A 27737-nucleotide genomic window follows, 5' to 3' on the forward strand; every position below is an offset into this window, starting at 1 on the left:
TGCAGCTGATAAAAGTATTTGCAACTTGAAATACACATCCTTCTAAATTACTTTCCTTATTGGTTTAATCAGAACTTGCTTAGCTCTTAACATGTGCCAGGCACTGTCCTAAATGCTTCATGAATAATTACTTATTTAATCCTCATAATAACCCTGTGCAGCAAAGTGCTACATAAAAGAACCCCCCCCCCTTTTTTTTTTTTACTGGAGAGCTAACTGAGGCACAGGGAGGTTAAGGGACTCACCCAAGGTCACATAGCTGGAAAGTGTAGAAGCCAGGATTTGAACAACTAGCCTATAATGGCTCATTCTGCTATTTCAGTTAGGGCACCAGGATGGTTCTCCTTGGAGAATTATATGCATAGGTATGTCATTTCATTTCAGGAGAACAAAGAGTGATACAAGATATCAGTCAAGGGGGAACTGAAATGGTTAAGAGCCACTGGCAGACAGCCCACAGGCTGAAACAGGCTCATCCAGGGAGTGAGGTGTGAGAAGGGCAGGGGAATGGGAGCAGATCCCCATGTACCCTGACATCTGGGAAGGAAAGAGCTAGGGACAGCCAGGAAAGTAGGAGGGAAGCCAGGGAAGACAGCTCCAAGAAGGACGGAGTAGGGGACAGTAGGAGAGGCCTCTGGGAGAGGTCAGGGCTGAAGGTGGCCCCACTTAGCCACAGAGAGAACGGAGTTACCTGAGCTGGTGAAGCCTGAAGCAACAGAGGGGCTTCTGGTCAGAGCAGTAGTGGGTAGTGCCCCAGCCCCAAAAGGCAGACAGAGGGGGAGGAAATGCCCCGGGCCCTCCCTCTTTCCTCTCTGCCTCCACAGGCCACTTCCTGGAAGCCTGAGGGAAGGAGGTCCTTGGGGGTTGGATGGGGTAGAGGAGGAGAGGGAGGGAGGGGTCTGTGTGGAGAGTGGGAGACAGAAGAACCAACACAGTCCCTTGAGAAGGGAGATGCAGGCCCCTTGTGGGGGGCTCCAGGGGAGATGTCACTTGGAAGGTCCAGAGGCATCCATCCTGGAGATCTGCTCAGTGGGGAGCAGTCCTGGGACACATCCCCTCCCCCAACAGGTGCCTGCTTGGTGGCAGAAGCCCACCTCCAGGGCACTGTGAGGTAGGTCCTGTTATCTCAACTTACAGGTGGGGAAATGAGGGTCCAGAAGAGTTCAACAGACCAAAAAGGTCTTGCCTAAGGGCAGGGACCAGAATCGGGATTCATACAGGGTGGGGCTGATGCCAAAGCTGGGGCTCCCCAGCACAAAGCTGTGCTGTCAAAGATGGTGGGTACCCTCGGCCAGGGAGAAGTCAGCAAATAATTCCTGAGCAGAGTGGGGCACACTTAACACTCCACTTGAACTCAATGATTCAAGGAATGGAAAGGGGTGGTGGCAGGCACCCCCATGTTTGAATCCTACCCCTGCCCCACCGGTTGAGGGACCCCAACAGCCAATGTCACCTCCCGAACCTCCGTTTCCTCATCTGTAAAACGGGCACCACTCTGACCTTGCTGTGCTGTGCAGGGGATGATAAAAGGTCCTTTTCCCCTTCCTTGCACCTGGCACCCAAGTGGGGAGGATGGAAAAAGGGGCTCCGCAGAGGGCTGGCCCCCTCACGGTCTCTTCTCCGGACCCCCACAGGGAGCGTGTCAGGACGGCCCGCCCCGTGTAACCTCCGCCTGCAGCCCAGCCGGGGCACTCAGGCCTCCTCCGAGTCCAGGGTCCTGGGTGCCCCCCGCCCCCCGCCTCGCCGACAGTCCCGGGTCTGGCCACAAGGTGGTGCACAGCGGCTGCAGGACGCGGGCGGGGGTGCGGGTGGGAGCAGGGCCCTCAGGCTCGGTGTGAACGCGTGGGTGTCTGTGTGTCCAGAGATGGGGGGGCGTGGGAGTCTTGCCGTCCTCACGCCCCGCCCTCCCCGGGCTTCTCCGACCTCTCGGGACCCTCTGAGACACAGAATGGACAGAAGCTGCACTGCTGCGGCAGCTCTTTTGAGCTTTAGGAGGTTGGAACTGTTATTTCCACTTTACAGGTGAGGAAACTGAGGCCGGGGAAGGAAGTCGCGCGCGGAGGTCACTCGGCCCATCAGTGGTAGAGCGAGGCTCAGACCGGGATCTACTTGGCTGTGGGGCCTGTGCGTTGCCCACGGGGTGGGGAGGGGCTTGGTGGAAGCTCCTGGTATAGGTGAGAGGCAGGCAAGGGATTAAAGGTGGTTTGGAGTCCTGACACCTAGGAGCACCGCCCACCGGGAGGAAACAAGACTCTGGGGTGGGGATGGCAGGGGATGTGAGCACCACCCCACCCCACCCCACCCCCGCCCCCAGGTCCTTGGCTCCCTTGCTGAGCACTTTGCCAGGGTTGGAGGACCCGCGTCGCTGTCCGCCACCTATGCAGTGATGCCCACTGCCGGACTCCCTGCTCTTCCGGGGACCAGCTGGTACAGCCAGAGCTCCCTCAATCAGCTAGGGCCTGGGCTCCAGACTGTGCCCTCAGGGCGTCAGGGCACATCCCAGAACCCGGCACAGGTTCTGGGTGGTCTGAGTCCACGGTCACTGAGTGGCACCAAATGGGGCGCATTGGCAGAAGCTGGTGGCTAGGTTCAGAAAGTCCTTTCAGCAAGAGGTTCCTCCCCCCCGCCCCCCCCAGCTGAGGTCAAGGGAAGGAAGAATGGGCTGCTTTTTCATGTTGTAGTGCCTTTGAGATGGCTTGGATTCCTGGGTCCAGATCCCCCAAAGAACGGCCCCCACTCCATGCAAACAACATCCCTTTTCCAGCCTGCAGCAAGCAAACATCAAGTGCAGCAGGAAACTATAAGGTTAGACAAGAAGGACTTCCCAGCAGGGGAGCCATTGGAACTGCCATTCAGTAGAATGGGCTGCCTTGGATTGCAGTGAGGTTTCCACTGAGGTTTGAGCTGCAAACGGTAGAGGCTAAGATTTAGGCCAAAGGGGAGAAATGGAAAAGGTTTTGTTTGGCTGGTTAGGGAGGGGTGAGGGTGGAGGGAGCCAGGGGCCTCATCCTGAGGGCCATGGTGGGAGGGGCCGTATGTCTGTGTAGGTCAAGGGGAGGGATGGGATTCAGAGGCAGTGAGAAGGAAGAGCCACCAGGAGCTGCTGGGTTGAGGCAGGGAGGGGCTTTGGCTGCAGAGTGGGGGAGTACCTTGGTCAGGTGGGGGCACTGGGAGGGGACAAGCGACGTGGGAGGGGCTGGGGCTTCTGAACAGAGAAGAGGCTGCTGGGAGGCTGCCGGCTGCTCGGGGCCTGAGCTGGAGAGGGGGCCCAGGCTGAGAAGTGATGGGGGCGTGTCCAGCAGGGTGGGATCACCTAGGGCTTGGGAGTAGCTGGCATCATCTCCTCCCCCACCAGGAGGGTGAGGCAGCAGGATCTGAGGGGGAGAGTGGGGGGAGTACGCAGAGCAGGTCAGAGCTGCAGGGGCCCCTGGGCCCATGTGGAGCCCTGGGACTTGGGGCGACGGGGCGGGCCAGACCCCTCCTCTAGGATCTGTTCCCAGTGGAGCAGCCTGGGAGGGCCTGGGTGGGGGAGGAGGCAGGCGGGGGAGAGGGCGGGGCCGGGCCTCTGTCCACGGCATTAGTGCTGGTTGGAGGGAGAGGGGGGTGTGAGCCAGCCGGGCCGCCTGTTCCCACAGCCCAGCGAGCACTGCCATGGCGCTGGCCAGGCCCGGGGCCCCGGCGTCCAGGCCCCTGGCCGCTCTCCTGCTGCTGCTGCTGCTGCTCTTGGCTCCTGCCCTCACCCTCCTGGGTGGTGAGTCGGGGGCACAGGCCTTGGGGGATGGGGGACGGGGCAGGGTCTGTCTCCCTGGGTGGATACCCTGGGCCCTGGGGCTGTCTAGGTGGGTGCCAGGCCTGACTGCGGGGCTGAGCGCAGGCCCAGGTATGGGTGCAGAAGGGTGCACTGCTGCTGGCCACCTCGGGCAGAGGGGAGTGTGTCCTGGGCCTCGGGGGCTGCTGTGAGGCCTGGGGGCCTTTGTGAAAGGATCGAGGGAGGGGTGCTGGGGCTGGGAAGTCCCAGGCTGAGGCCTGAGCATGGGGAGTTGCAGGTAGTGTGAGCCTCACCCCAGGTTGTGAGCGTGTGCTGGCTGTGGGTATGTTAAAGCTGTGAGCTGTCCCGGGTGAGCCTCCAGTTGTGTCTGAGGCTTTCTGGGTGTGGCGGGCTGTGTCTTAGCCCAAGTTGTGGGATATAAGTTGTCAAGTGGGTTGGACTGTATCTTAGCTCATGTGGGGTGGGGGCAGCACACCCCGCCCAGTGGATTGCGCTGGAGAGAGGGAAGGAGACCAGGGTAGCCAGGGACCTGCCGGTATCCTCTCCACTTGGGTGTTACCTTGCCCGCCCTGGGAGCCTGGGGGTGCTCTGGGGCCCCTGGGGGTGGCCAGGCACTTGGGAGCATGTGTGTCCACTGCTACCCCCTCTCCAACACTCCCAGACCAAGCTAAAAAGGCTTCCTGAAGCCAGACCCCATCCGCCTGAACAGTTTTGCTTTTGTCCAAGAGGATTCACGTGTGTGCGCCGCCTGGACTTCTTCCTGGGGGGTCTAGGGGATGCTTTGTCTTGGTCACTATAGCTACAGGGCCAGGCCTGGGAAGTCCCCTGACCCCGCCTCCACTGCTGGAGGAGGGAGTCAACCAGGGCTGGTGGCCTGGACTTCACAGCATGCTGGAGGTTTGGGGGAAACCCACCCCTCTGACTCCCAGGGTGGGAGGTCAAGCCTCCTAGGCCCTACCTGGGGCCCTCCTCCCCATTCATGGGGCTTGGCTCACAAAGCCTTGGTCTCCTCCTCCCTGGGGGGCTCTGGGGAGGTTGAGAACCCTATTTTGTAGTGGAGGACACTGAAGCTCTGGCAGGGATGGGGGCTTCTGAGCTGGGTTCCTGAGGCAAAGCTGGAGCTCCTGAGAGGAGCCGAGGGCCTGCTCTCTGCTCTCTGCACATCTGGGGCATGAGGATCTGGATCTGGTCTGTGGATCTGGTATGTGCCCCCTGCCCTACAATGTACACACTCATACCCTCATGTATACACACAAAAATGACAAAAGTGTACACAGAAAGCCACAAATACATGCATATGTGCACACACAGATCACACATGTGCACACACACACACACACCTGCACACTGGTGTGGCATGCACCCCACCACATGAGCAGGTGTCCGCAAGCACATGCAGAGCCAGTACACATGCATTCACACACATACACACACACACCCCTACAGGTACGTGATGGGTGCCTGCACATACCAGTATGTGTATATCGACATGTGCATTCACACTCAAATGTGAACCTTGAGGCAGAGGGAACACAAAGGAGATGGATACCACAGAAAAAGTAGCTGCTGCTGTCCACGGTCACCCCCATACAACCCCGCTGGGGTGCCCAGGGGCAGCCTTTCCCACTAGGATTTCTGTGTGGGGAGCCCCCTCCATGAGGATCCTCAAAAGCTGTGGTGAAGGCACTGTGGGCATGAGCATTTCTGGATTCTAGCACCAAAGGCCTGAGTGCTAGGAGGGGAGAGGCTGGGGACTGTGTCACTTGAAAAGTAATTTGCATCCCAGAGGGGATGGGGTTTCTGGAAGCCCTGGGCCCCTGGCTCTGCTGCTCATGCCTGCCAGGCCCTGAGCTGAGCCCCTCTGTCCTGGGCTTGCTCTGCTACAAAAGCCTGGCTGGTTGCTGTGGAGAGGACCAAGCATCTTGGAGTACAATGCGGCATGTTAGGCTCTCACATCCTGCCCGACTGCCTGCCGCCCAGGGAGCCTGGCTGACAAAGGGCAGCAGCCCAGTCCCCAAGTCTGGCCCCTCCTCCAACCAGAGGTGGTGGGGTAGGGGGGGTGTTTTGGGGTAGAGGAGGCATGGAAGGACCGGGAGCCACACACATGTGAACAAGCATCAACATGGTTGGCTAGACAGCATTTGCTCCAAGTAAACGTTTGTTGGTCAATGAGCAAGTAACACCACCAGCCAACCCCTGGAAAATGCTGTGCTAACAGACTAACGTGATGGACTTTGGTTTTTGTTGTTACTAAAGATTTTTAAAACTTATTTATCAGTTTTAGGTAATCTCTACACCCAACATGGGTCATGAATTTACAATCCTGAGATCAAGAGTTGCATGCTCTCTTGGGAGCATGAGAGCATGGGAGCCAGCCAGGCTCCCTTTAAAGATTTTCCTTTTGGGGGCACCTGGGTGGCTCAGTGGTTGAGCATCTGCCTTCGGCTCAGGGTGTGATCCTGGGGTCCTGGGATCGAGTCCCTCATCAGGCTCCCTGCATGGAGCCTGCTTCTCCTTCTGCCTGTGTCTCTGCCTCTCTCTGTGTCTCTCATGAATAAATAACTTTTTAAAAAAATTTTTATTTTTAAGTACATGGGGCTTGAACTCACAGCCCTGAGAACGAGTGTTGCGTGCTCTACCACTGAGCCAGCCTGGCACCCCACATAATGGACTGTGAATCTCACCCCTACCCTGTGAGGTTGGCTCTAATAATCCCAGTTTACAGGGGAGGAAATAAGGCCCAGAGAGGGTCAGTCACTTGCCCAGAGTCACCAAGCTAGTGTTTTCAGTGCTAGCCTAGGTAAAGCCATGTCTGTTCACTGTGCCTCTGCCCCTTCAGGGACCAACCAGCTAACTCTCAGGAGCGTCACAAGAATCTGATGAGAAAACACAGTGCTTCTCCAACTTAGTTTTGGCATGGAAGCCCCAGTTTCCAAGGACATTCTAGACAGGAGACCACTCACGAATAGAAGTGGTCTGTTTGGGGGGCCAGAGCCTCACCAGGTCTTCCCCTCACCCTGGGAAGTGTCTCTGGCTTTGGGCTCTGAGACCAAGGCATGAGAACACTGGGATATGCCAGTGCCAGGAGTAGGGTGCGAGGTGAATTGTGACTGCCATTATTGCCACTGTTGTTACCAAAGTTATAAATATTCACCCCCCCTTTAGCCTCGGGATGCACACATTTTTGTGAAAGAGTATTCCAAGCTTTCCTGTCTTGTTAGAGTAACCTAGACCTTTCCTGGTGGCTCTGAGGCAGCGTCTGTACTCCACCATACTGTTGTTATTCAGTCCTGTCCTTGGGGGCCTCATGATATTAGACGAACAGTGTTTGTCCCTAGGTTAGAAGCGCCCACATCTCACAAGATCTTGGGCTGCTTCTTAGAAATATCCTCTTTCTTGCCATATCAACAAGAAGCTTCTCCAAATACACCCTAGGTAAACTCTTCCCATTGGTTGTTAGCAGATATCATGAGGCCTGTTATAAGTGTGCATAAAGCAGGAGTTGCTAGGCACTAAGTGAGGCCTGAAGCACAATGGGATTGCTAATAGACTGGTTCTGGTTAAAGAGGGAGGACTGACCTTCCTGCCCAGGCCCATCCTGGAACCTCCACCCTTGTGCCAACCTTTAGAGACTTTTTCCAGTGCTGGGGCTGGGGAGGCTGGGCTGGAATGCGCTAAAAATGACAATACACAGGTGGCCATTTAGAGTTTGAGCAGTGGGAATTTCACATGCTTTGGGAGATATGGACCTTTCAGAAGTCTGGAGATAATTTGCTTCTTAGTTTTTGGAGGGATGATTTGGGGCAAGTTTATAACCTCTCTGAGTTAGAACATGAAAGTTTTCTCAACAGCACTCACCTTTCCTGATTTAAATCAAACGAAATGTGTAATGAGAGATGCAAGATGTGTAGCGCAGCCTGGAGCACGTAGTACTCGCTCAGTAAATGGTTACTAGTCTAATATGATCATCGTTCTCTCCGGGGAGAGAATTCCCTGCCCAGCAGTGGGGTCTGGGCCTTCCTCAGGGACCGGGTGGCAGGTCGAAGGGGAGGGCCGTGTGTCATCCCTCCCCGCGCCGGGTCGTCCCAGGCAGCCTGAGAGGTCAGGAGGGATTTGTAAAGATAAGCAAGGCCCCTCGTCGCCCTGGCAACAGGCCACGCCCCCAGCCGGGCCCAAGGCCCGCCCCTGCCCTCACCTCTCGGCCTCTCAGCCCAGGGCTGGCGGGGCCTCCCGGCCTCACCCCCTGCGAGACAGAGACAGCCGACTGGGGGCTGCAGCTCTCGAGCCTCAAAGTGCAAAGCACTCCCGGAAGCAGGCTGCGATGCAGGCCCTCGGGGACCAGGCCTGGCGGCTCGAAATCCCGAGGGCTGCAGTGGACTGTCAGGAATCTGTTTTTCTCTTTCCTTTTCCTTTTCTTTATCTATCTCTCTTTCTTTCTTTCTTTCTTTCTTTCTTTCTTTCTTTCTTTCTTTCTTTCTTTCTTTCTTTCTTCTTTCTTTCTTTCTTTTTTCTTTCTTTCTTTCTTTCTTTCTTTCTTTCTTTCTTTCTTTCTTTTTCTTTCCTTTCTCTCTCTTTCTTTTCTTTCTTTCTTTTTCTTTCTCCATCTTTCTCTCTTTCTTTCTTAGATTTTATTTATTTGCAGAAGAGAGAGTGCACAACGGGGATGAGGAGAAGAGGGTGAAGCAGACTCCCAGTGGAGCAGGGAGCCCAGACTCTCGACCCTCAGGGCTTGGTCCCTGGACCATGGATCATGACCTGAGCCAAGGCAGCCACTTAACCAACTGGGCCACCCAGGCGCCCTGCCCTGCCCACCCCCCACAACGTTTTTTTAAAAAGATTTATTTATTTATTTTAGAGGGGAGGGGAGGGGGAGAGTCTTAGCCGACTCCCTCTGCCTGGAGCCTGACAATGGGCTCGATCTTACAACTCTGAGATTATGACCTGAGCTGAGACCACGAATTGGAGGCTCAACCGATTATGCCATCCAAGCACCCCAGAAATCTATTCTTTTTTTAAAGTACTTTTTTTTTTTTTTATGTAGTCATACAGAGAGAGAGAGAGAGAGAGAGAGAGAGAGAGGCAGAGACATAGGCAGAGGGAGAAGCAGGCTCCATGCACCGGGAGCCTGACGTGGGATTCCATCCCGGGTCTCCAGGATCGCGCCCTGGGCCAAAGGCAGGCGCCAAACCGCTGCGCCACCCAGGGATCCCTTTAAAGTACTTTTTAAAAAAGATCTTATTTACACATTTGAGAGAGAGAAATTGAGCGCTGGGGAGAGGCAGAGGGAGAGGGAGAAACAGGCTCTCCGCTATGTAGGAAGCCAGATGAAGGGCTCCATCCTAGGACCCAGGGATTATGACCTGAGCTGAAGGCAGATGCTCAACTGACTGAGCCACCCAGGTGCCCCAGAAATATTCTTAAGGCAAGGCAGAGGATTTGGAACCTTGAGAGTGAAGGCTCTGAGGTAGGGACACCTGAGTTTGGATTACAGCCCCTCACAGGCTGTGGGACAGTGAAGTCACGTCATCGCTGAGCCCCACTCCCCTCAGCTGTAGAACGAGAAGAGCAGGGTCACCCATCTCCTAAGGGAAACGTGAAGATCAATCAGGAATACACAAGAAAGACGGTTGCCTCTCACATGCAGGCTTTTGGAGCTACTGCACACCTTGTGGGATAGGCAGCTCCCTCCTTCTCTGCCTGCCTCTGACCCCGAGGAGCTCCTTCCTCCCCTGTGGGTGGACTCTGTCTCCTGGGGCACCGTCATGTAGGGTCACCTGCTTCCCTGGCGATGCAGAACCTGGCCCTTTCCCCCTGCACACGTCTCTCCAGCCTGGTCCATCTGCTGTGCACTGGGAGCAAAGCCTCAGATTGGGAGGGTCTCCTTAGGCCCCACAGATGAGGAGCAGTGCCTTGCTGGCATTAAATGAGGGCCTGTAGGGGGATCCCTGGGTGGCTCAGCAGTTTAGGGCCTGCCTCTGGCCCAGGGTGTGATCCTAGAGTCCCGGGATCGAGTCCCACATCAGGCTCCCTACATGGAGCTTGCTTCTCCCTCTGCCTGTGTCTCTGTCTCTGCCTCTCTCTCTCTCTCTCTCTCTCTCTGTCTCTCATGAATAAATAAATAAATTCTTTAAAAATAAATAAATAAATAAATGAGGGCCTGTTGGTACAGGACCCGGAAGCCAGGGCCCCTTGGACCCGGAGCTCTGGTTACTGTCTCCCGGTCTTGACCGTGATCAAAATAGCCACAGCCCTTCATGAAGGCTTACTGGGTGCCAGGGCTTCACTCATGTCATCTCAGTGGCACCTCACAATGCCCCATGAGGTGGCACTATTCAAACCCCAGAAGCCAGGTTTGTGTCCTTTCCCAAGGGAGCTCGATCCACTCCCACCCCATCAGGCCACCTTCCCACCTCCATCTGACTATCTGCCCACCCTCATCTGGCCATCTAGCCCTAAAGTACATGGCTCTAAACTGATCAGCCACAGTGGCTGTGCTGGGAAAAAGAAAGACTAGCTGCCCAGAAGCCCCTCAGAGAGGCCTAGACGCCTGGCCCTTACCTCAATGACCAGGCTTGGGAGAGGGGGCTGGGGCTGGATGCCCTGAGTTGGAGCAGACAGTGGTCAGAGAGGGAGGGGCCATGGACACTAGAGCCCTCCGGGGTACTCTTGGCCTGAAAGTGGCTCAGAGTCTCTGCCCCCTTGCAACGTGCTGAGCCCTGGGTGGGCCCCAGGCCCCAGATGGGGAGTGAGAGAGCTCATGCTGAGTTGTCAGGTGCTCTGGGTACTCAGGGGTGGGGCTGACAGCCAGGTTCTCCCCCTGGTGCCCCACTCTGTGTCTCTCTATATCCCTGTCCCCCGTCCTACTGGGCCCCAGCAGGGATGGGTGGGGGTCGGCCCGTGGACAGCCCTGCCTGGTGGAATGCGGATGACGTTTGAGAGGCTGCTGAGCCTTATCTGGGGGGTCTTCACTAAGCTGGGGGAAGGGAGGTGCTGGGCCTGGTTAGTGTCTGGATGACAACCTGGGCCAGGGAGGGATGCCTCCCAGAGCCCCAGGTGGGGGGTGCCTCCTGCTCCAGGCTGGTTCCCCTCCCCCATCCCTCACCAAGTTCCTGAGTTCCTACAAGTGGGCATCTGCAATGCCTGAGGCTTTGAATCCTCCCACGTGCTGTGAGGCGTGCCCTCTTCTCATCCCCTTTCTGGCTGGAGACAGAAGTTCAGTAGGAGAAATGACTTGCTCAGAGTCTCAGAGCTAGTAATTGAGCTGGGATCTGAACCCAGCGCAGTTTTACTTTAAGGCCAGGACTACAGACTTTCAGGAGGGTAGGGGCTGGCTCTCCCAGTGTCTTGGCTTCCAGAATAGCAGGTAACCCTCTAATGTGGTGGAGGCAGCCAGGTGTGAGTCAGCAGGTCTCAACACCTGCCCTGTACCCTGTGACCTTGGCCAGGCCAGCTGCTTAGGCAATTGCTAAGGGGGGGCGATAAAGTGAGGGCCAGGGATTCACAGAGAGGTTTCTAGGCCCAAGGCGCAGGGCATAGGGCATGAAGGAAGGACAGGGAGGGGGGCCCAGCTCAGGGTCCCTGCCTTTGAAGTCTATCATCTCCGGTTTCACAGGGATGGAGCTGCCAGATCCCTGGCAGGAGAGGTGGAGGGGACAGTGGGAGGAGCTCCCTTGGGGAGGAAATGGAGCCACAGAAGGGGAGACCCAGAGGAGACCCCCCTCCCTGGGCGACAGGCTTGGAGGCTGTCCTGGTACTAACTTGCCTGGAGACCTCAGGCAAAGCGCAAAGCCTCCAGGGTCAGTGTCCACCCTCTAATCTGGCTGGGGCATGGTGGGGGGAGTGGTGAGGGGAGGGAGGGCAAAGGGAGGCAGCAGAGGGGGGAGGGGAGGGCAAGCCTCAGGGGCCCATTTCTCTGCCGTGGAGACCCTCCTGAACCCATCTCAGTTCCGCTGTAGCTGTGCATGACCTGGGGGGACACGGCTTGTGGAGCCCCTGGTCCCCCCTCTGTCCTGAATACAGACTGCCTGGCTCTGGGGTCTGAGGTGGGTCTGACTGTGGGGAGGGGGTCATCCTGGTCCACCCTGCCCAGCCGGTTTTCTCTCTTTGCAGGAACAATGCCTTCGGAGACCCCAGGTGTCTGTGCCTCGGACCCGTGCATGCCAGGGACCGAGTGCCAGGCTCTAGAGAACGGCAGCTACACCTGTGAGCCCACGGAGCCCCATGGCTGTGCCACCCAACCATGCCACCACGGTGCTCTGTGTGTGCCCCAGGGTCCAGAACCCAGTGGCTTTCGCTGTTACTGCGTGCCAGGCTTCCAGGGCCCACGCTGTGAGCTGGACATCGACGAGTGTGCATCCCGGCCCTGCCACCATGGTGCCACCTGCCACAACCTGGCTGATCGCTACGAGTGCCGCTGTCCCCTTGGCTATGCGGGTAATCACTTCCCCTCCCAGGAGGAGGTCTGTATTGTCCATCCCGTCAGTGGCTCAGGGTATAAAATCATGCATTCAGCTTTGACTTCCTGCTCTGGGGCTTGCTACAGAATTGATGCTCCTCAAGCTAACCTGGCAGCTCTGGATGACAGTAGGAACATGTGAGGGTGCCTGGTGCCTGACATTTAACAGACACTGGACAAAGGTTATTTCAGTTCAGTTTGGCACTGGGGGGTGGAAACACCCCCAGGCATCTCTGGGGGAACCAGAGTGCAGGTATGCCTGGTTTGGCTTTAATGAGGACAAGTCTAGACGGTATTTCTAGCATCAACTCACTCCAGAGCTGTGTCAGGCTGTTGTGTAGACACCATCTGGCTCATCTGATGGTTCTAAAGTATGGACACTCCTGTTATGGTTCAGGTTATCATGTAAACACTCTTCTCCTCTGGGTGGCCCCTAAAGCTCCAGCATAGAGACACTGGTGGTCTTGTTCAAACCGGAACATGAACATATCCCAAGGATCTCTGCTGTCTCAAGTGGGCAGATAATGTCTATACAGGGTATTCAAGGACTCAGAAAAGGGACTGGCATGAGTACACGCTGATTTTCTCCTCTAGAGTATGGCCTTGTCCCAGTCCCATCCACACTTTAATCAGGAGCATCCTGGAGCCCTTGTCTAGAAGCCAGGAAGCGGGGGCAGCTGGGCACAGGTCTGGGAGAGGCTAGGTTCAGGGCAGTGGGGGAGCGTGCAGTATAGACACTCCTGGTTGTTTCAACCCTGAATTCAGACAACTCTGCTCTGAGGGCAGAAGGCAGTTTGGGGTCATCTCAGAGCAAGGGGTACACATTGTGGGGGCTGGGTCCTCGGGGAGGAAGCTTACAGTGAAGATATGGATCGTGGCACTTTGAAACGGACTGGAAACAGGTCCCACGTATCTTTCTCACTATTCGAGAGTCCTGGTGTCTGGCGTATTAGCTGTGCACGGGTGAGGGAGATCATGCAAAGGGCCTCTGTGTGATCTGCGGGTGTCTGGGCTCCTGAATGCATTTGTGGGAAACATAGGTGTGTGACTGCTGGCAGGTGTGTGCGTGCCAGATGTGCTTGGACGCTTTGGGTAACACTTTCTGGGTGAGTTGCGGATGTGAGTGGGGGCAGAGTCTGCCGTGACTCATTTCTTTCCTCCTTCCATTCAGAGCCAGGCGAGGGAGGTTGGGATTCCAGGTGGCCAGGGCCTGGCTCTCCCTGGCACAGAAGGTGGGAGTGGGACTGGGGCGGGAGGAGTCAGGGGTCACAGGAAGGAGGGGCTGTTTTTTGTGCTCACTGAGCTGGGAAGGGGGAAGGTTTCCAGCTGGAGCCAGTTGGGTCCCTAGCCCCCCAGGACCGACCCCACATAGGGCGCAGAGGCATGGCCTCTGGAGTCCACTGTGACATGTGGCCCCCTGGGGGGAACTCAGGCAGTACATCCCCAAACCCGAGATTCTCCGTCTCCCTTCATCTCTACACATCTCCTCCCCTGTGGGGTGCTGGTTGTCTCAGTTTTGCCCAGGCCTGGGGGGCTTCCCAGACTCGGGAGTTGTAGTTTTAGAAGCAACACGGTGCAGGGGAACCAGGAGGAGTTGGTTACTCCAGCATTTCTTGCCGGGGTGCCCCCTCCCCCCATGGAGTCCCTCTACATTTTTTTCAAAGCCGGCAGATTGAGGCTTCCACAGTGTAACTGTAACTCAGCTGCTTCCAACTTTTAGGATAAGCCCAGAATGGGGTCCCGAAGCCCCTACAACCCCACCCCTGCCTCACCTCCTCTGCCCTCTCCTTTGAACCTGACTCTCCATGTTCCCCTTTCTGAGAGCATCACGCCCCTGCCCCCATGCTACTCTGGACGGGTTCCCGCATCTGGAGTCCAAGTGCTGGCACAGCCCCATCCCAATCTAGGAAATGCCTACTCACTTCTCAAAAGTCTCGCCTTACAAGAAGCTTTCCCTGACTCCAATTCCCCAGGCCAGAACTCCGGGTGTTGCTTTTAGGGGATCCAGGATGCTCCCATTGCAGAGCTTATAACCATTAAAAATCAGTTCGCATCTAGGTAATACTGACCTAATCCTGGTCTCCAACTACACTGCTGTGAGCTCAGGGAGGCAGGGTCGGTTGTCCTGTGTCCACCCCATTGCCCTTCCCGGCTCAAGAAATACCTGCTGTGGACGAGGGGACCAATGGCTTCTCTCTGGATCTCAAGTTTCCGCCCCTTGTAACTGTCGAGAGCTGGTTTCCAGTCTGCCTGCCCGGACCTCGTTCGGCCTGGCTCTGGGTGTCCATCTGTCTGTGTCCCCGGCCCTGTGTAGGGGTGACCTGCGAGGTGGAGGTGGACGAGTGTGCCTCGTCGCCCTGCCTGCACGGGGGCTCGTGCCTGGACGGCGTGGGCTCCTACCGCTGTGTGTGCGCACCGGGCTACGGGGGCGCCAGCTGCCAGCTGGACCTGGACGAGTGCCAGAGCCGGCCCTGCGCGCACGGGGGCGAGTGCCACGACCTGGTCAACGGGTGAGCGGGGGACCGCGGCCCCGACGCGGGGAAGGGGGGCGGGTGGAGGCGGGGGCGGGGGGCTCCGGTGTGCTCAGCTGGCCCCGCGCCCTGCTCCAGGTTCCAGTGCAACTGCGCGGACACGGGCTACGAGGGTGCGCGCTGCGAGCAGGAGGTGCTGGAGTGCGCCTCGGAGCCCTGCGCCAACAACGCCTCCTGCCTCGAGGGGCTCGCGAGCTTCCGCTGCCTCTGCTGGCCAGGTGTGTGTGTGTGTGTGTGTGTGTGTGTGTGTCCGGGAGGTGTGCGCGGGGCTCACCTGTGCGTTCATGTGACCGCAACTTCTCCGCACTCCACGTCTGCGGGGATCTGCAAAATAGGGCCAGTCACAGCCCCTGCTCCCAGCGCCGGCGGGAGGCTAACCTGCGAGATGCCCAGGAGTCACGCAGCACATAGTCACGCGCACCATGAAGGCTGCCGCGGGCACCCCACCCCCACCCTCCTCAGTATCCTCCTCCCAGCTGTGTCCCAGCCTGGCCCGGAGGCAGCAGCGGAGGGGCGCCGCCCTGTGACCCCTTGTGACCTGCCACCCACGCGTGTGCCCCCAGGCTACAGCGGGCCGCAGTGCGAGGTGGATGAGGATGAGTGCGCGTCGAGCCCCTGTCAGCACGGGGGGCAGTGCCTGCAGCGCTCAGACCCGGCCCTGTACGGAGGCCGCCAGGCCGCCTTCCCCGGCGCCTTCAGCTTCCGCCATGCTGCCGGCTTCCTGTGCCGCTGCCCGCCGGGCTTTGAGGGTGAGTTACCCCGGGAAGCGGGTCCACCCGAGTCTGGGTGCCCGGGGCAGGGGGGGGGCGCCGAGGTTCCGCTTGAGGCCTGGCCCTGCCACATAGGTGCCACCTGCCGGAGTCAGCACTTCTCACTGGGCCTCAGTCTCCATAGCTCTAAAATGGGCCCTTGCAGCTCTAGTCTGGTTCTGAGGGCGCAGATAGGAACCCAGCTGGTCCTCTTGCAGGGGACGAATGTGGCGTGGATGTGGACGAGTGTGCCTCATGGCCATGCCTCAACAAAGGCCGCTGCCAGGACCTGCCCAATGGCTTCCAGTGCCACTGTCCAGATGGCTACACAGGTGCCTGGGGTGGGATGGACACTGGGGCAGGGCAAGGGCAAAGGTGGTGGGCCTGGGGCGAGAAGGTTCCTCTGGCCCATGAGTGGAGGCTGGACTGATGGGGACAAGGAGATCGAGAAGGAGGTGGGTGTGGTGGTCCTGGTGACAACTGAGTGGGGGACCCGGGTTATGGAGGTGAAAGTGGAGGGAACTAACTGGGTTGAGAGCGAATTAGGAGGGATGTTCTGCAGCCCCTGGGGTTAGTCCAGGCGTGAGTGGGAGGTGTCAGGGATGCCAGCTGCTTCTGCCTTGGGTGACATTGGGTGGAGCCTCGTCCATACTCAGTCTGAGTGTCTGCAGAGCACCCACAGGGAGGAGCCAGGGTGGCGGCTGGTGGTCCAAGGTCTAGGGCCCGGGAAGAGCCAGAGGCTGGGGTTCAGGAGTACAATCCTGGCAACCAGGGCCATGGGTGGCCAAGGCTGTCCAGGAGAACGTGTGGCGTGACGAGCAAGGAGAACCAAGGGCCCTGCAGGGAGAGGATGAAAGAGGTCAAGGGAGCATCACAGAGAGAGGTGATGACCTCTGGGGAGCATTGGGCAGGAGTTGGACTGTAGAAAGCCTCTCCCTGCCTGGGGTACAACAGATGCATGGACACGCAGATATCGTTCCACGGAAGCTGGTGAAGCGTGGAAGAACTCCTCACATACTCAGAGTGTCCCTGCCCCCTCTGGAATGCTTGTGATACTTCCCCCGCACCACCCGCATTCCTGCTTGAGCACACGGCCTTTTCTCTCTGGCAGGTTTCCTGGGCACTGTCTCCCCTGCCCAGGGGAAGGAGGTGGTGATCGCCCAAAGATGCTGGGCTCAGTGTCCCCCTGGCCACCCTGATAGCCCATTTTCTGCACACTACCCCCCGCCCCCGCCCCCAGGCTGAGAATCCCTGAGTCCTGCCCGGGAGCAGGTGTCTGGTGCACAGTGGGCCCACTAGGGCACACACTACCTCCGAGAGTGTTTCTGTGCATTTCCTTCCCTCCTCATCCACCTCCTCAATGTAGGGTTCTTACAGATGAAGTAATGGAGGACTGAGAGGGGCCTGTCAGTTCCTGAGGTTCACCAGTGTCAGCCAGAGCCCAGCTCCTCCCCAGGCTGAGCTCAGCTCATGGGTGACAGGGAGGTCAGAACTGAGGTCAGGGCCGGGAGAGGAACCCCCGGCTGTAGCACTGGGCTCCTGGCTGCTGTCCACCCCCATCCTCCCTTCAGGTCGTGTTGGCCTGGGGGAGGCCGGTGCCTGGCATTCCTGAGCCAGTTCTGAAGGAGGCGGCTAGTCAGACGGGAGCTCTGCTCCTCTGGCCCAGCACCCACTTACCATCCTTGGCCGTCCATGGGGAAGTGCAATGGGGCCACGGGCTCTGTGGACTTTCCTGAGGGGCCTGTGGCTCCTGGCAGGTATGCAGGGCTGGGGCCTTGGGCAAGATAAGGTGAGGCTGGCTGTCCCCAAAAGGAGGATGTGGTGTTTGTGGGCTGACTGGGGCCAGGGTTCCTCCAGCTGGGTATAGTGGTAAGGGCTGTCCTTGGTTGTTTTGTGGAGGCTCTGGCTGAGCTGGGGTTGGGCTGTGTGTGGCCTCTTGACCCAAGCTGGAGCCATCCTGGTATGGGAGCTCCTGGAGGGGAGGGTAAGGTGGCACCCCCATAGTCAACATGGGGTGCTAGGGCAGAGGGACTGGGGGATGGAGCCTAGGTGCATACATCCACCCCCACTCCCTCCTCTATTTTGGCACTCTAGCCACAAAAGCCATGCTAGGCCCTTTGTTGGGCACCAAGGACACATTCAGGCCCCCCGAGGAGATCCCAGCTGAGTAAACACATACTTTCTAGGGAGCTGTGTCTGGAAGTGGGCAGGGAGTTGGGAGTGACACAAGAGCTTGGGAGTGGGAATCAGAGAAAAAGCTCTCTAAGGGACTGGCCCTTTGAATTGGGGCTTTGTAGGATGAGTAGGAGTTTGAAAGGCAGGCTAAGTGAGGAGAAGGCATTCCAAGCAGAGGAAACAGTATGAGCAGAGCTCCAGAAATGTTTTCCAGGAAATGCTTGGAGGAACAGGGAGTTCAAGGTTTGTAGGGAGCAGGGTTGAAACTTGAGGACCTGGGCAGCCCGGGTGGCTCAGCGGTTTAGCACCGCCTTCAGCCCAGGGCCTGATCCTGGAGACCCGGGATCGAGTCCCACATCGGGCTCCCCGCATGGAGCCTGCTTCTCTCCCTCTGCCTGTGTCTCTGTCTCTCCTCTCTCTCTGTGTCTCTCATTAATAAATAAAATCTTAAAAAAAAAAAAAAAGAAAAGAAAAGAAAAGAAGCTTGAGGACCTTGGAGGGTCCAGCCCAGGATGGATGTTGAGTGCCAGGGTGAGGCACTGGGGAATCTGGCCAGGAGATGCCTTAGAAATAGACCTCTGGCTACTTGTAGAGATGGATGGTAGAGGGGACTGAAGGCAGGCAAAGGAGAGGACACTAGCCTGTGGACCTGAAAGCTGGTGAGGCAGAGAGGTAGGGTGGGAGAAAAGGAAAGACCAGGGAGTATTTAGAGGATTGAACCCACGGGACACAAGAGACCCACCAGACATGGTGGAAGAAGGGGTATCTCAGATTCCAGCCTCCTGGGACTTCAGGGAACCACGAGAAATCCTTTGGGGACTGGGAATTTGTTCGGTTGCTAGGTGCTGAGATCCTAGTCCCAAAAGGCATGTGAGCACTGCGGTAAGACTGTGGTTCTTGCCTTGAGTGCTGAGCCTTGGCCTGGTCTCTCCTGAAGGCCTGGCGTGTCAGGAAGATGTGGATGAATGCCTGTCGGAGCCCTGCCTCCATGGGGGGACCTGTGAGGACACCGTGGCGGGCTACATCTGCCGGTGCCCGGATGCCTGGGGTGGGCATGACTGTTCTGTGCAGCTCACTGGCTGCCAGGGCCACACTTGCCCACTGGGTGCCACCTGCATCCCCACCCTCAAGGCTGGGGTCCACGGTTATGCCTGCCACTGCCCGCCGGGGACCCACGGAGCCTTTTGTGGCCAGAACACCACCTTCTCTGTGGTGGCTGGGAGCCCCGTGCAGGCATCGTTGCCAGCTGGCGGCCCCTTGGGTCTGGCACTGAGGTTTCGCACCACACTACCTGCTGGGGCCCTGGCCACTCGCACGGACAGCCAGGACAGCTTGGAGCTGGCGCTGACGGGGGGCACACTTCGGGCCACTCTTTGGAGCCACAGCAACACCACCATGCTTACCTTGAGGCTCCCAGACGTGGCTCTGAATGATGGCCACTGGCACCAGGTGGAGGCTTCGCTGCGCCCAGGGGTCCTGGAGCTGCGGCTCTGGCACAAGGACTGCCCTGCCCAGCTCTGTGTGGCCTCAGGGCCTGTGACCCCGGCTCCCATGGCCTCTGAAGCCCTGATACCTGCCAGCTTCTGCTCCGCCCAGCTGGGTGGCACAGCCTTCGAAGGCTGCTTCCAGGACGTGCATGTGGACGGGTCCCTCCTGTTGCCTGAGGATCTCGGCAAGAACGTCCTCCTGGGCTGTGAGCACCGTGAGCAGTGTCAGCCTCCACCCTGTGCCCACGGAGGGGCCTGCGTGGACATGTGGACTCGTTTCCATTGCAAATGCCCCCGGCCCTATAGTGGTCCCACCTGTGCTGATGGTGAGGAACAAGCCAGGTGGGCCCCCTGGGACAGAGGGTGTGCCTTCCCGTGGCCCATGGGCCTCATACCTAATGCCCTCTCTCCCTGCAGAGGTTCCCGCTGCCACCTTTGGCTTGCGGGGCACCCTGAGCGCCGCCTCCTTCTTGCTCCACCAGCTGCCAGGCCCCAACCTCACCGTGTCCTTTCTCCTCCGGACCCGGGAACCTGCTGGCCTTCTACTCCAGCTTGCCAACGACTCGGTAGCTGGGCTAACAGTATTCCTGAGCAGGGGCCAGATCCAGGCCGAGGTGCTGGGCAGTCCTACCCTGGTGCTCCCTGAGCGCTGGGATGATGGGCTCCGCCACCTGGTGACGCTCAGCTTTGGGCCTGAGCAGCTGCAGGGCTTGGGGCAGCAGGTGCATGTGGGTGGGAGGCTCCTCCCTGCTGATGCCCAGCCCTGGGGTGGGCCCTTCCGAGGCTGCCTCCAGGACCTGAGACTCAATGACCTCCACCTCCCGTTCTTTCCGTCGCTGCTGGGGAACTCAAGCCAGCCCAGCAAGCTGAGCAGTGGGCAGTCCTGGAACCTCACCATGGGCTGCGTCTCCGAGGACACCTGCAGTGTGAGTTCCCCGGGGCATGGGGGTGGGTCCCTTTCTCAGAGTCTACCCTGCATCGCTGGGGGTTAGCGTGTCCTTCTGGTGATGAAAATGGCAGAAGGGGAAGCATTCTGCCCAAGTTCCACTGCTAGAGAGTGGCAGAGCAGGATTCACACTAATCTCTCTGGCCCTGCTGCTCCTGGCCTCTGGCTGTCCCCACGTCTCCCTCCCCAGTCCTGGTGTGAGACGGGTACCCTGACCCAGGCAGAGGGCTGCCTGAGCCTTTCTGTGGGAGCTGCATGGGGGACAGGGACATCCCTGGGTCCATGGACAAAGCACCAGCCTTGGGATTGGAATGGCCTGAGTGCGAAGTCTGGCTCCTCTGTTTACTGCCTGGATGAGCCAGGCAAGTAGGTTCTTCTCTCTGAGCCTCAGTTTCTTTATCTCTAAAATAGGGACAATAGTGACTTCCTCTCTATATGTTTGTGAGACATGAATGTGTCTGCAGTTGGTGCTCAAAATGCAGAGCCACTGCAGGGATGGTAATGGTGGGATGATGCTAGTGCCAGGCCTGAGCCTACCCCTGCCCTGCTTTTTCTACAGCCTGACCCCTGTCTCAATGGTGGAACTTGTCTCATCACCTGGAATGATTTCCACTGCACCTGCCCTGTCAACTTCACGGGGCCCACATGTGCCCAGCACCTGTGGTGTCCTGGCCAGCCCTGCCTCCCACCTGCCACCTGTGAAGAGGTCCCTGATGGCTTTGTCTGTGAGTACATGCTCTGGGCAGCCCGCATGTTGTGTTCTGGACACCCAGGCTGGGGTAGAGCCCACCCTTACCCTGAGGCCTCATGGGCAGTGGAGCAGGATGCTAACAGCCCCCAGTATGCTTAGGCCATTGCATCCAGAGGGGTGGGTTTTCTGGAGGGAGACAACATTCACCAGGTTTCCAAGGGCAAGTAAGACTCTAGACATAGAGGAGGACATTTTAGGGAAGAGCAACAGCATGTGCAAAGGCCCCGGGTTTTATAAGAACAACTGAAACACAGTTACAGGTGTTGGGGTGGATATGTTGCCAGGAGGAGCCTTGAAAGCTAGGCCAGACAGCTCAGAGCTGTCAGTGGGGAGCCGCGGGGACCATCTGCAGGAGAGGGACCTGTTTGCATTTAAAAAAAAAAAAATGACTGCAGTGAATAGTGGGCCTCAGTGATGAGACTGAGCGGCTCCACTGAAGGGGGAAGGGGGAAGGAGGAAGGGGCAGCGGCATTAGCACTGCCTGGTCTGTGACCTGGGGGGTAGGGTGGGCACCAACGGGTCAGGTCAGGTCGGCTTCCCCAGCTCAGCCAGGAGCCGGTTGGGCGGGGGGAGGGAATCCCGGCGGGAGGAAGCGGGGTGGTGCGGGCGAAGGCTCCTGGACTGCCTGACGGTGGGGGAGGGGGAGGGACCAGGACGGGCGGGGGCAGCGGGTGCCACGCGCAGGCTCCGCAGGCCCCGGCCCAGCTCCCTCTCCCCGCAGGTGTGGCCGAAGCCACGTTCCGCGAGGGCCCCGCCGCCGCCTTCAGCGGGCACAACGCGTCGTCGGCGCTGCCGCTCGCCGGCCTGTCGCTCGCCTTCCGCACGCGCGACCCCGAGGCCGGGCTGCTGCGCGCCGCCGCGGGCGCCCACGCGGCCGTCTGGCTGGGCCTGCGCAACGGCTCGCTGGCGGCGGGCGTGCGCGGCGGCGGGGGCCCGCCCGGGGCGGTGCTGCCCGCGGGGGGGCCGCGCGTGGCCGACGGCGCCTGGCACCGCGTGCGCCTGGCCATGGAGCGCCCCGGGGCCGCCGCGTCGCGCTGGCTGCTGTGGCTGGACGGCGCCCCGACGCCCGTGGCGCTGCGCGGCCTGGCCGCGGACCTGGGCTTCCTGCGCGGCCCCGGCGCCGCCCGCGTGCTGCTGGCCGAGAACTTCACCGGCTGCCTGGGCCGCGTGGCGCTCGGCGGCCTCCCGCTGCCCCTGGCGCGCCCGCGGCCCGGCGCGGCGCCCGGCGCCCGGGAGCACTTCGCGGCCTGGCCCGGGCTGCCCGCCCCCCGCCTGGGCTGCCGCGGCGCGCGCGTGTGCGCCCCCTCGCCCTGCCTGCACGGCGGCCGCTGCCGCGACCTCTTCGACCGCTTCGCCTGCGACTGCGGCCCCGGCTGGGCAGGCCCGCGCTGCGAGGCCCGCGCGCCCCCGTGCGGCTCGGCGCCCTGTGCCCGCGGCCGCTGCCACGCCCGCCCCGACGGCCGCTTCGAGTGCCGCTGCCCGCCCGGCTCGGCGGGTCCGGGCCCGGGTCCGCGCTGCAGGTGCGGGCCGTCGGGGTGGGGGCGGGGCGGGGGCGGGAGAAGGGCGGCGGCGGCCTCCCAGAGTCGCCAGATGAGCAAGTTTGGGTTTGAGACAAATGACTCTGCCTTGTCTGGGGCGGGGGGTGCGGTGGGTAGGGGCTGGGGGAACCCAGAGCTAGATTTGGAAGGAGACCCGGAGGCTCTCCTGCCTGGCCGCCCACTGTCCACCTTCATCCCCCTCAATTCCCGAGGATGGGGGGCAGAGTGAGCCGGTGGGAGGCCCGGGTGCTTCCTCTGCAGCCTGGTTTTGACGCTGCGCGGCCTTTGGAGCCAGGCTCGTTATGGGGAGTCATCTGGCAGAGGCCTGGCCTCCCGGTCCCCCTCCTCCCGGAGGAATGTCAGGCCCAGGTTTTATGTTTAGGAAAATGCTTTCATTCCAAGGACCGTCCTGGCATTCATTGGCCTCTCTGAGGGCTCTGAGCCTGGGGAGAGGTTCCCATCCGGGGTCTGGAGGTCGTCCACCTTGCTGTCCCTAGCGTGCTGCCCCCACTGCAGCCTCTGTGCTTTCTCCCCAGGCGGCCTGTCCTGTCAGAGGAATGCAGCCTGAACGTCACCTGCCTCATTGGTGGCCCCTGTGATGGGCCCCAGGGTGCCAACTGCAGCTGCCAGGAGGGCTTTGATGGCCAGAGGTGGGCCTGGAGGCCAGGGGCCTTGGAGCCGGCGGGATGGGCCCCTGAACCCCCTCCCATCAGGGCAGGCAAGGTGGGGTGTGGATGCTTCACCCTTTCTCAACCCTCACTGTGACCACAGTGCCAGGCAGTCCACCTCTGGCACATGAGTTCTTTCCTCCTGGGGCTTCCGAGGTCACCCTCTGTTACGCCGTCACTTGAGGAAGTAGTTGCCTCGTGGTGGTTTGGGGGGCCTCCTCCTCAGCCCTCCTGCATCGGGACTGTGAGCGTACACATTCGGGGCCACCTCAGAGAGGGAATCAGCATCTCCGGGCAGCTGCCTCTCCTCCACACACCCCCTCCCCGTGCTTCTGACCCGGCGGGTCATTCTGACTCATGAATGCTGGGGCACAGTTGGCTTCAGTCACCTGGCAGGCGGGGACAGCCCATGGGGACAGTGGGTGGACACCTGCCTATTTGGGGGTGGTTTGGAGAAGCTAAAGCAGGCGGGGGAACAAGAGGCGATCCAGGAGGGAGCAGCACTCCGAGCCTTACCTTCTCTGCTTCCCAGGTGCCAGACCCCTTGTGAGGCCAACCCCTGCTTGAATGGAGGCACCTGCCGGGCTGCTGGTGGGCTCTTTGAGTGTATCTGCAGTGCAAGGTTTTCGGGCCAGTTCTGTGAGGTGGTGGTGAGTGAGGAGGGAGTTGGGAAGTCCTCTTTTGGACTGTAGTGAGATGATTTGGGGTGGAGGGGAGTGTGTAGGCTCTTGTGGCGCTGTTCTGGACCAGCCCTGTTGTAGGGAAGGAGACTTGGAGAGCTTGGGAGGGCCCAGCATTCCTCTAGGGACTAGCAGTGAACTAGTTGGGCTCTGGCTCTGGCAAGTGCTGTCTGGGACTGGGATTCAGGACCAACAGGATCTTGGGATTCTAGGATTTAGGTTGGTGGATATGAGAGCCTGTAATCTCCAGCAGTTCGTGTGCTAGGATTCTGGAGTAGGAAGGTTTGGCAAGCCCAGGATTCTGAGCCAGAGCTGGCTTGGCTGCCCAAGGCAGCCCCTGACCTCAAGGAGGCCCCACTGAGGAGGAGCCCAATAGATGCGGGCCAGCAGGTAGCTCCCCCTGACCCCCCTTCCCACTGGGGGGCAGAATAGGCGCCGCAGGCCCAGTGGGCGGTGAGCCCACGGTGGGTGCTGGTGGGAGAGACATAGAGGCAGGGAAGCCCACAGAGGATCCTTGATCTCTGTAGGCTTCTGGCATCGTGGGTCATAAACCGGCAAATCCCCTCTGCTTCTGGAGAATGTTTCCTTTCAAGTTGAACTTTATAGCCTCTGGCTCCCCCACCTACTCTCCTGGCAGGGCCAAGGGAGGAAATGGCTTTACAGCTCTCCCAGAAGCACCTGGGGTGGAAGCTGGTGAGGACCCATTCCGGGCTGGTATGAACTTTTCTCGACAGCCCTGGGTACCTTTGCCCATTTAGGGCTGGGTACTGAGATTTGGGACCCAGGTCACAGCAGGCTGAGAGGCTTCCTGGGACAGAGGGAGGGCCCGTGAGTCTGAGACCCTTGGGCTCTGGAATCTAAGAATTCTGTGATTTGGGGGTTTCACAGATCCAGGCCCGTGGTCTTTCTTGGGGGCATCCTGGTTCTATAATGGGAGATGGAGAGATTTCCTGGGCTCCCCAAAGCCTCGTCTGTCTCCCTAGCTGGACAGCCCCTGGTGGGTTCTGAGCTCACCATCAGCTAGGTCAGCTAGGCGGGCCAGCCTCCACTCCTGCCCCACCTAGGCCTCCTGGCTGGGGAGCCTTTTCTGCTGCTGCCTGACAAGCCTGCCACTGTGGGTTAAGCATGGTCTCCACAGACACTAAAAAACCAGACCACCCTTTTTGGATGGGAAAGGGAGTGAGTCCCTGTTGCCTTAGATTGGATGAGTTTACTGGATGAGGGCGGGGGGGGGGAGGCTGGGGGGCAGGGCCCACTCTGGCCAGGAAAGGAAGGGCCTGCAGCTGGAACTCAGGGCTGAGGAAGGTGGGAGTGGGGGCAGGCATGGGCCCTGGGGGCAGAAGGAGGAGACTGCCAGTCTGGGCTTGCTAGTCACGTGTCTGGGGCATCTGGGCAAAGCCTCTGTTTTCACCTCTACTGCTTGCTGAGTGCGACCAGGCGGGTGCTGCCCTGGGGACTTGGAACTTAGCAGTGATCGAAATAAAGCAGATTCCTGTCCTTGTGGGAGGGAAGGAGCACCCCCAGCCCCTCCACTAGACCACGGTGAGGTTTATGTGAACCCCCCCTGCCTGCCCCTCATCAGCACATCTCTTGCAGAAAGGCCTGCCGCTGCCTCTCCCGTTCCCGCTCTTGGAGGTTGTGGTGCCCGCGGCCTGCGCCTGCCTCTTGCTTCTCCTCTTGGGCCTCCTCTCAGGGATACTGGCAGCCAGGAAGCGCCGTCAGTCGGAGGGCACCTATAGCCCGAGCCAGCAGGAGGTGGCTGGGGCCCGGCTGGAAATGGACAGTGTCCTCAAGGTGCCGCCAGAGGAGAGACTCATCTAAGCCTGCCTGGCCGTTGCTCCAGCACCTGTGAGGTCCCAGCTGATTTCCACCTGAGGACCAAAGAGGCTGCTTCTGTGGCCAGCCTCTTCCTGCAGCAGCAGGGCCCAGGCCGTCTGCTGGCAGCCCCCACCTCTGCCCCACTGTGGACAGGAGAAGGGGGGCACTCAGGGAAGCAGATAGGGGCCTGGACAGGCCGTGGACTTCACCGGGGGACCCACTGTGCAGGGGAGGGGCACACAGTGTGTGTGAGCGTGGACCTGGGGGCTGCGGGCCTGCAGATAGCAGTGGAGCATTCTGGATGGGGCCAGTGGGCGTGTCCGTGTCTCTGCTGTGCCTGCACATGATGGTGTGGTGGGTGCGGGCGATACCCTGGAGGGGCCACTGGGCTCTAGGGATGGGCTTTCCCAGCCCTGGGGGGCAGGGGCAATATGTGTTCCCCAGGAGGCCAGGCCAGGCCAAGGCCTCAGTGACCCAGGCCTCAGCCCTGGCGTCCTCCTAACCCTGGAGGCTGCTGGAAACGGGGTGGGGGTGGGGTGTCATCAGCTAGTGACCCCTGGTTCCCAGGACAGATGCTTCTTCAGGGAGATGTCTCTGCCTGTGCCAGGGGCCGGAAGTGCAGGAACACAGACCACGTGCAGGAGCAGAGGGCCAGCTGCCTGAGATGTCACGCCCTGCCGCGGGGTTTCTCTGGGGAGAACAGCCTCTGCCTCCCTCACGGGGCTGTTGTGAGGATCTGCGATGACGACGAGAAAGCGCCCTAGATGGACACTGTGTGCTGCTGGGCTCTGTGGGTCACCCTGTTGGTTTTCAGGAAGAGTTGTCAGCTGGGAGCGAGGGCATGTGGGGGAGGGGCCTTTCCTGTGGCAAGGAGGCCCAGGATAAGGGAGCAAACTTTCCGCCCCTGGCCCCCAACCACCTCTGGTTCTCCAGCACCAGTGCTCCCATCACAGCTGCCTGAGGAGGCCACTCCTCCACCCACAGACCAGTGGCCTCTCTCAATGGCTGCATATGTGGCAGGGGGTGAGGGAGGTGGGATTCAGGACTCGCAGGAAGCCCTCAGAGTTGTTTGCTGATTTCAGCAAATGTAGGCATCACCTCTTTGTGTCAGGGCTGGTCCTGCAGACACAGACACAGATGCAGAGGAGGAACTGGCTTTACTCCCAGTCCCTTCCCTGAAAATGCCATCCCATTCACCCCAGAAGGACAGTCCCCACTACCACCACCGAGTGCCCAGCCTCCTCCCAGCTTCAGGAAGTCCCTTCATCCTTGACCTGGAGACATGCCCGTCTGTCCTTCCTGCTTCCCAGGCCACCACCTCCTGTGCCAAGGCCAGGAGACCCCTTTTCACTTCTAGATTGGCGGCTGACTTTACCTAGCTGCCCTCGGGGTCTCAGCCAGCTTCCAGAGGTCCAGGTGGCAAATCTGAGGTAGAGCCAAGTGGTGACGGGGGATAAGGCAGCCTGAGTGTGGCTGAGGACTGAGGGGTTCAGCTGAGGCTGGGATAGGAAGTACCCTGAACACTGGGTACGGGACTTGCTGAGGCCTCATCCTGTAGGAAGTGGCACCTTTCTCCCACTTTCTCCATCATGACTCCTGGGAAAGTGGGGGAGGAAACATCTGGTACCAGCAACTTAGCCACAGCTGGTGCCTTGGTTATTTTTATTAAATCAGGGATTTGGCAAACCTGTATTCTTACAGACTCCTCTAAGACACATGGAACCCCAAGAAATAAAAGCAGTGCCACTTTTTTTGGGAGCCCTGTGTTGTCTTCCTCTCTTGCTTCTAAGGGATCTGGCACCTGTCCTTTTCGAGGGCAGCCAGAGGAGGGGTCATGACCAGATCAGGGGCTGCTGGGTGTATTTAGCCCCTCTCTCGGTGCCGGGTCCAGCTCTCCCAACACAGGCATCCAGCAGAGGCGCTGGTGAGAGATCTTAGGGGGCGGAATTTCCTGCTGTTCCCTTGAACTTGTTCCCTGGAGTCTGGGCACTCTTCACACCATTGGTGACCTGCAGCCTTGCTCTGTGGACCAGCCAAGCCTGTGCGTGCCCGTAAGCAGCTCCTTCCTCCTCATGTGCTGCTTGGGACAGGGAAGGGCCTGGGCTCAGAGGCTCAAATGGAACAGGCTGCAGAGGGGGCCAGGGGCCCAGTCCTTCGCTCACTGCTCTGA

General features: G+C 59.4%; 1 protein-coding gene across 2 annotated transcripts; it reads left to right on the top strand.

The window, feature by feature from the left end:
• Positions 1 to 3298: 3298 nt before the first annotated feature.
• Positions 3299 to 27656, top strand: CRB2 (crumbs cell polarity complex component 2). 2 transcript variants are annotated; one of them, XM_041724886.1, is made up of 14 exons: positions 3299 to 3359; positions 3636 to 3751; positions 11879 to 12202; positions 14539 to 14734; positions 14834 to 14973; positions 15319 to 15504; positions 15723 to 15836; positions 18617 to 19492; positions 19584 to 20092; positions 20672 to 20837; positions 21585 to 22383; positions 22938 to 23051; positions 23602 to 23719; positions 25346 to 27656. In XM_041724886.1, exons 2-14 carry the CDS (start codon positions 3652 to 3654, stop codon positions 25568 to 25570), a joined length of 3867 nt encoding a protein of 1288 aa, XP_041580820.1. In that variant the 5' UTR covers positions 3299 to 3359; positions 3636 to 3651; the 3' UTR covers positions 25571 to 27656. The 2 variants fall into 2 exon arrangements, with proteins under 2 accessions (XP_041580820.1, XP_041580819.1); XM_041724885.1 differs by lacking the exon at positions 3299 to 3359 and having other exon boundaries at positions 3565 to 3751.
• The last annotated feature ends 81 nt before the right edge of the window (positions 27657 to 27737 follow it).

Source organism: Vulpes lagopus, chromosome 12 (genome assembly GCF_018345385.1).
Source record: "Vulpes lagopus strain Blue_001 chromosome 12, ASM1834538v1, whole genome shotgun sequence".
In the NCBI taxonomy this organism is placed as follows: Eukaryota; Metazoa; Chordata; class Mammalia; order Carnivora; family Canidae; genus Vulpes; species Vulpes lagopus.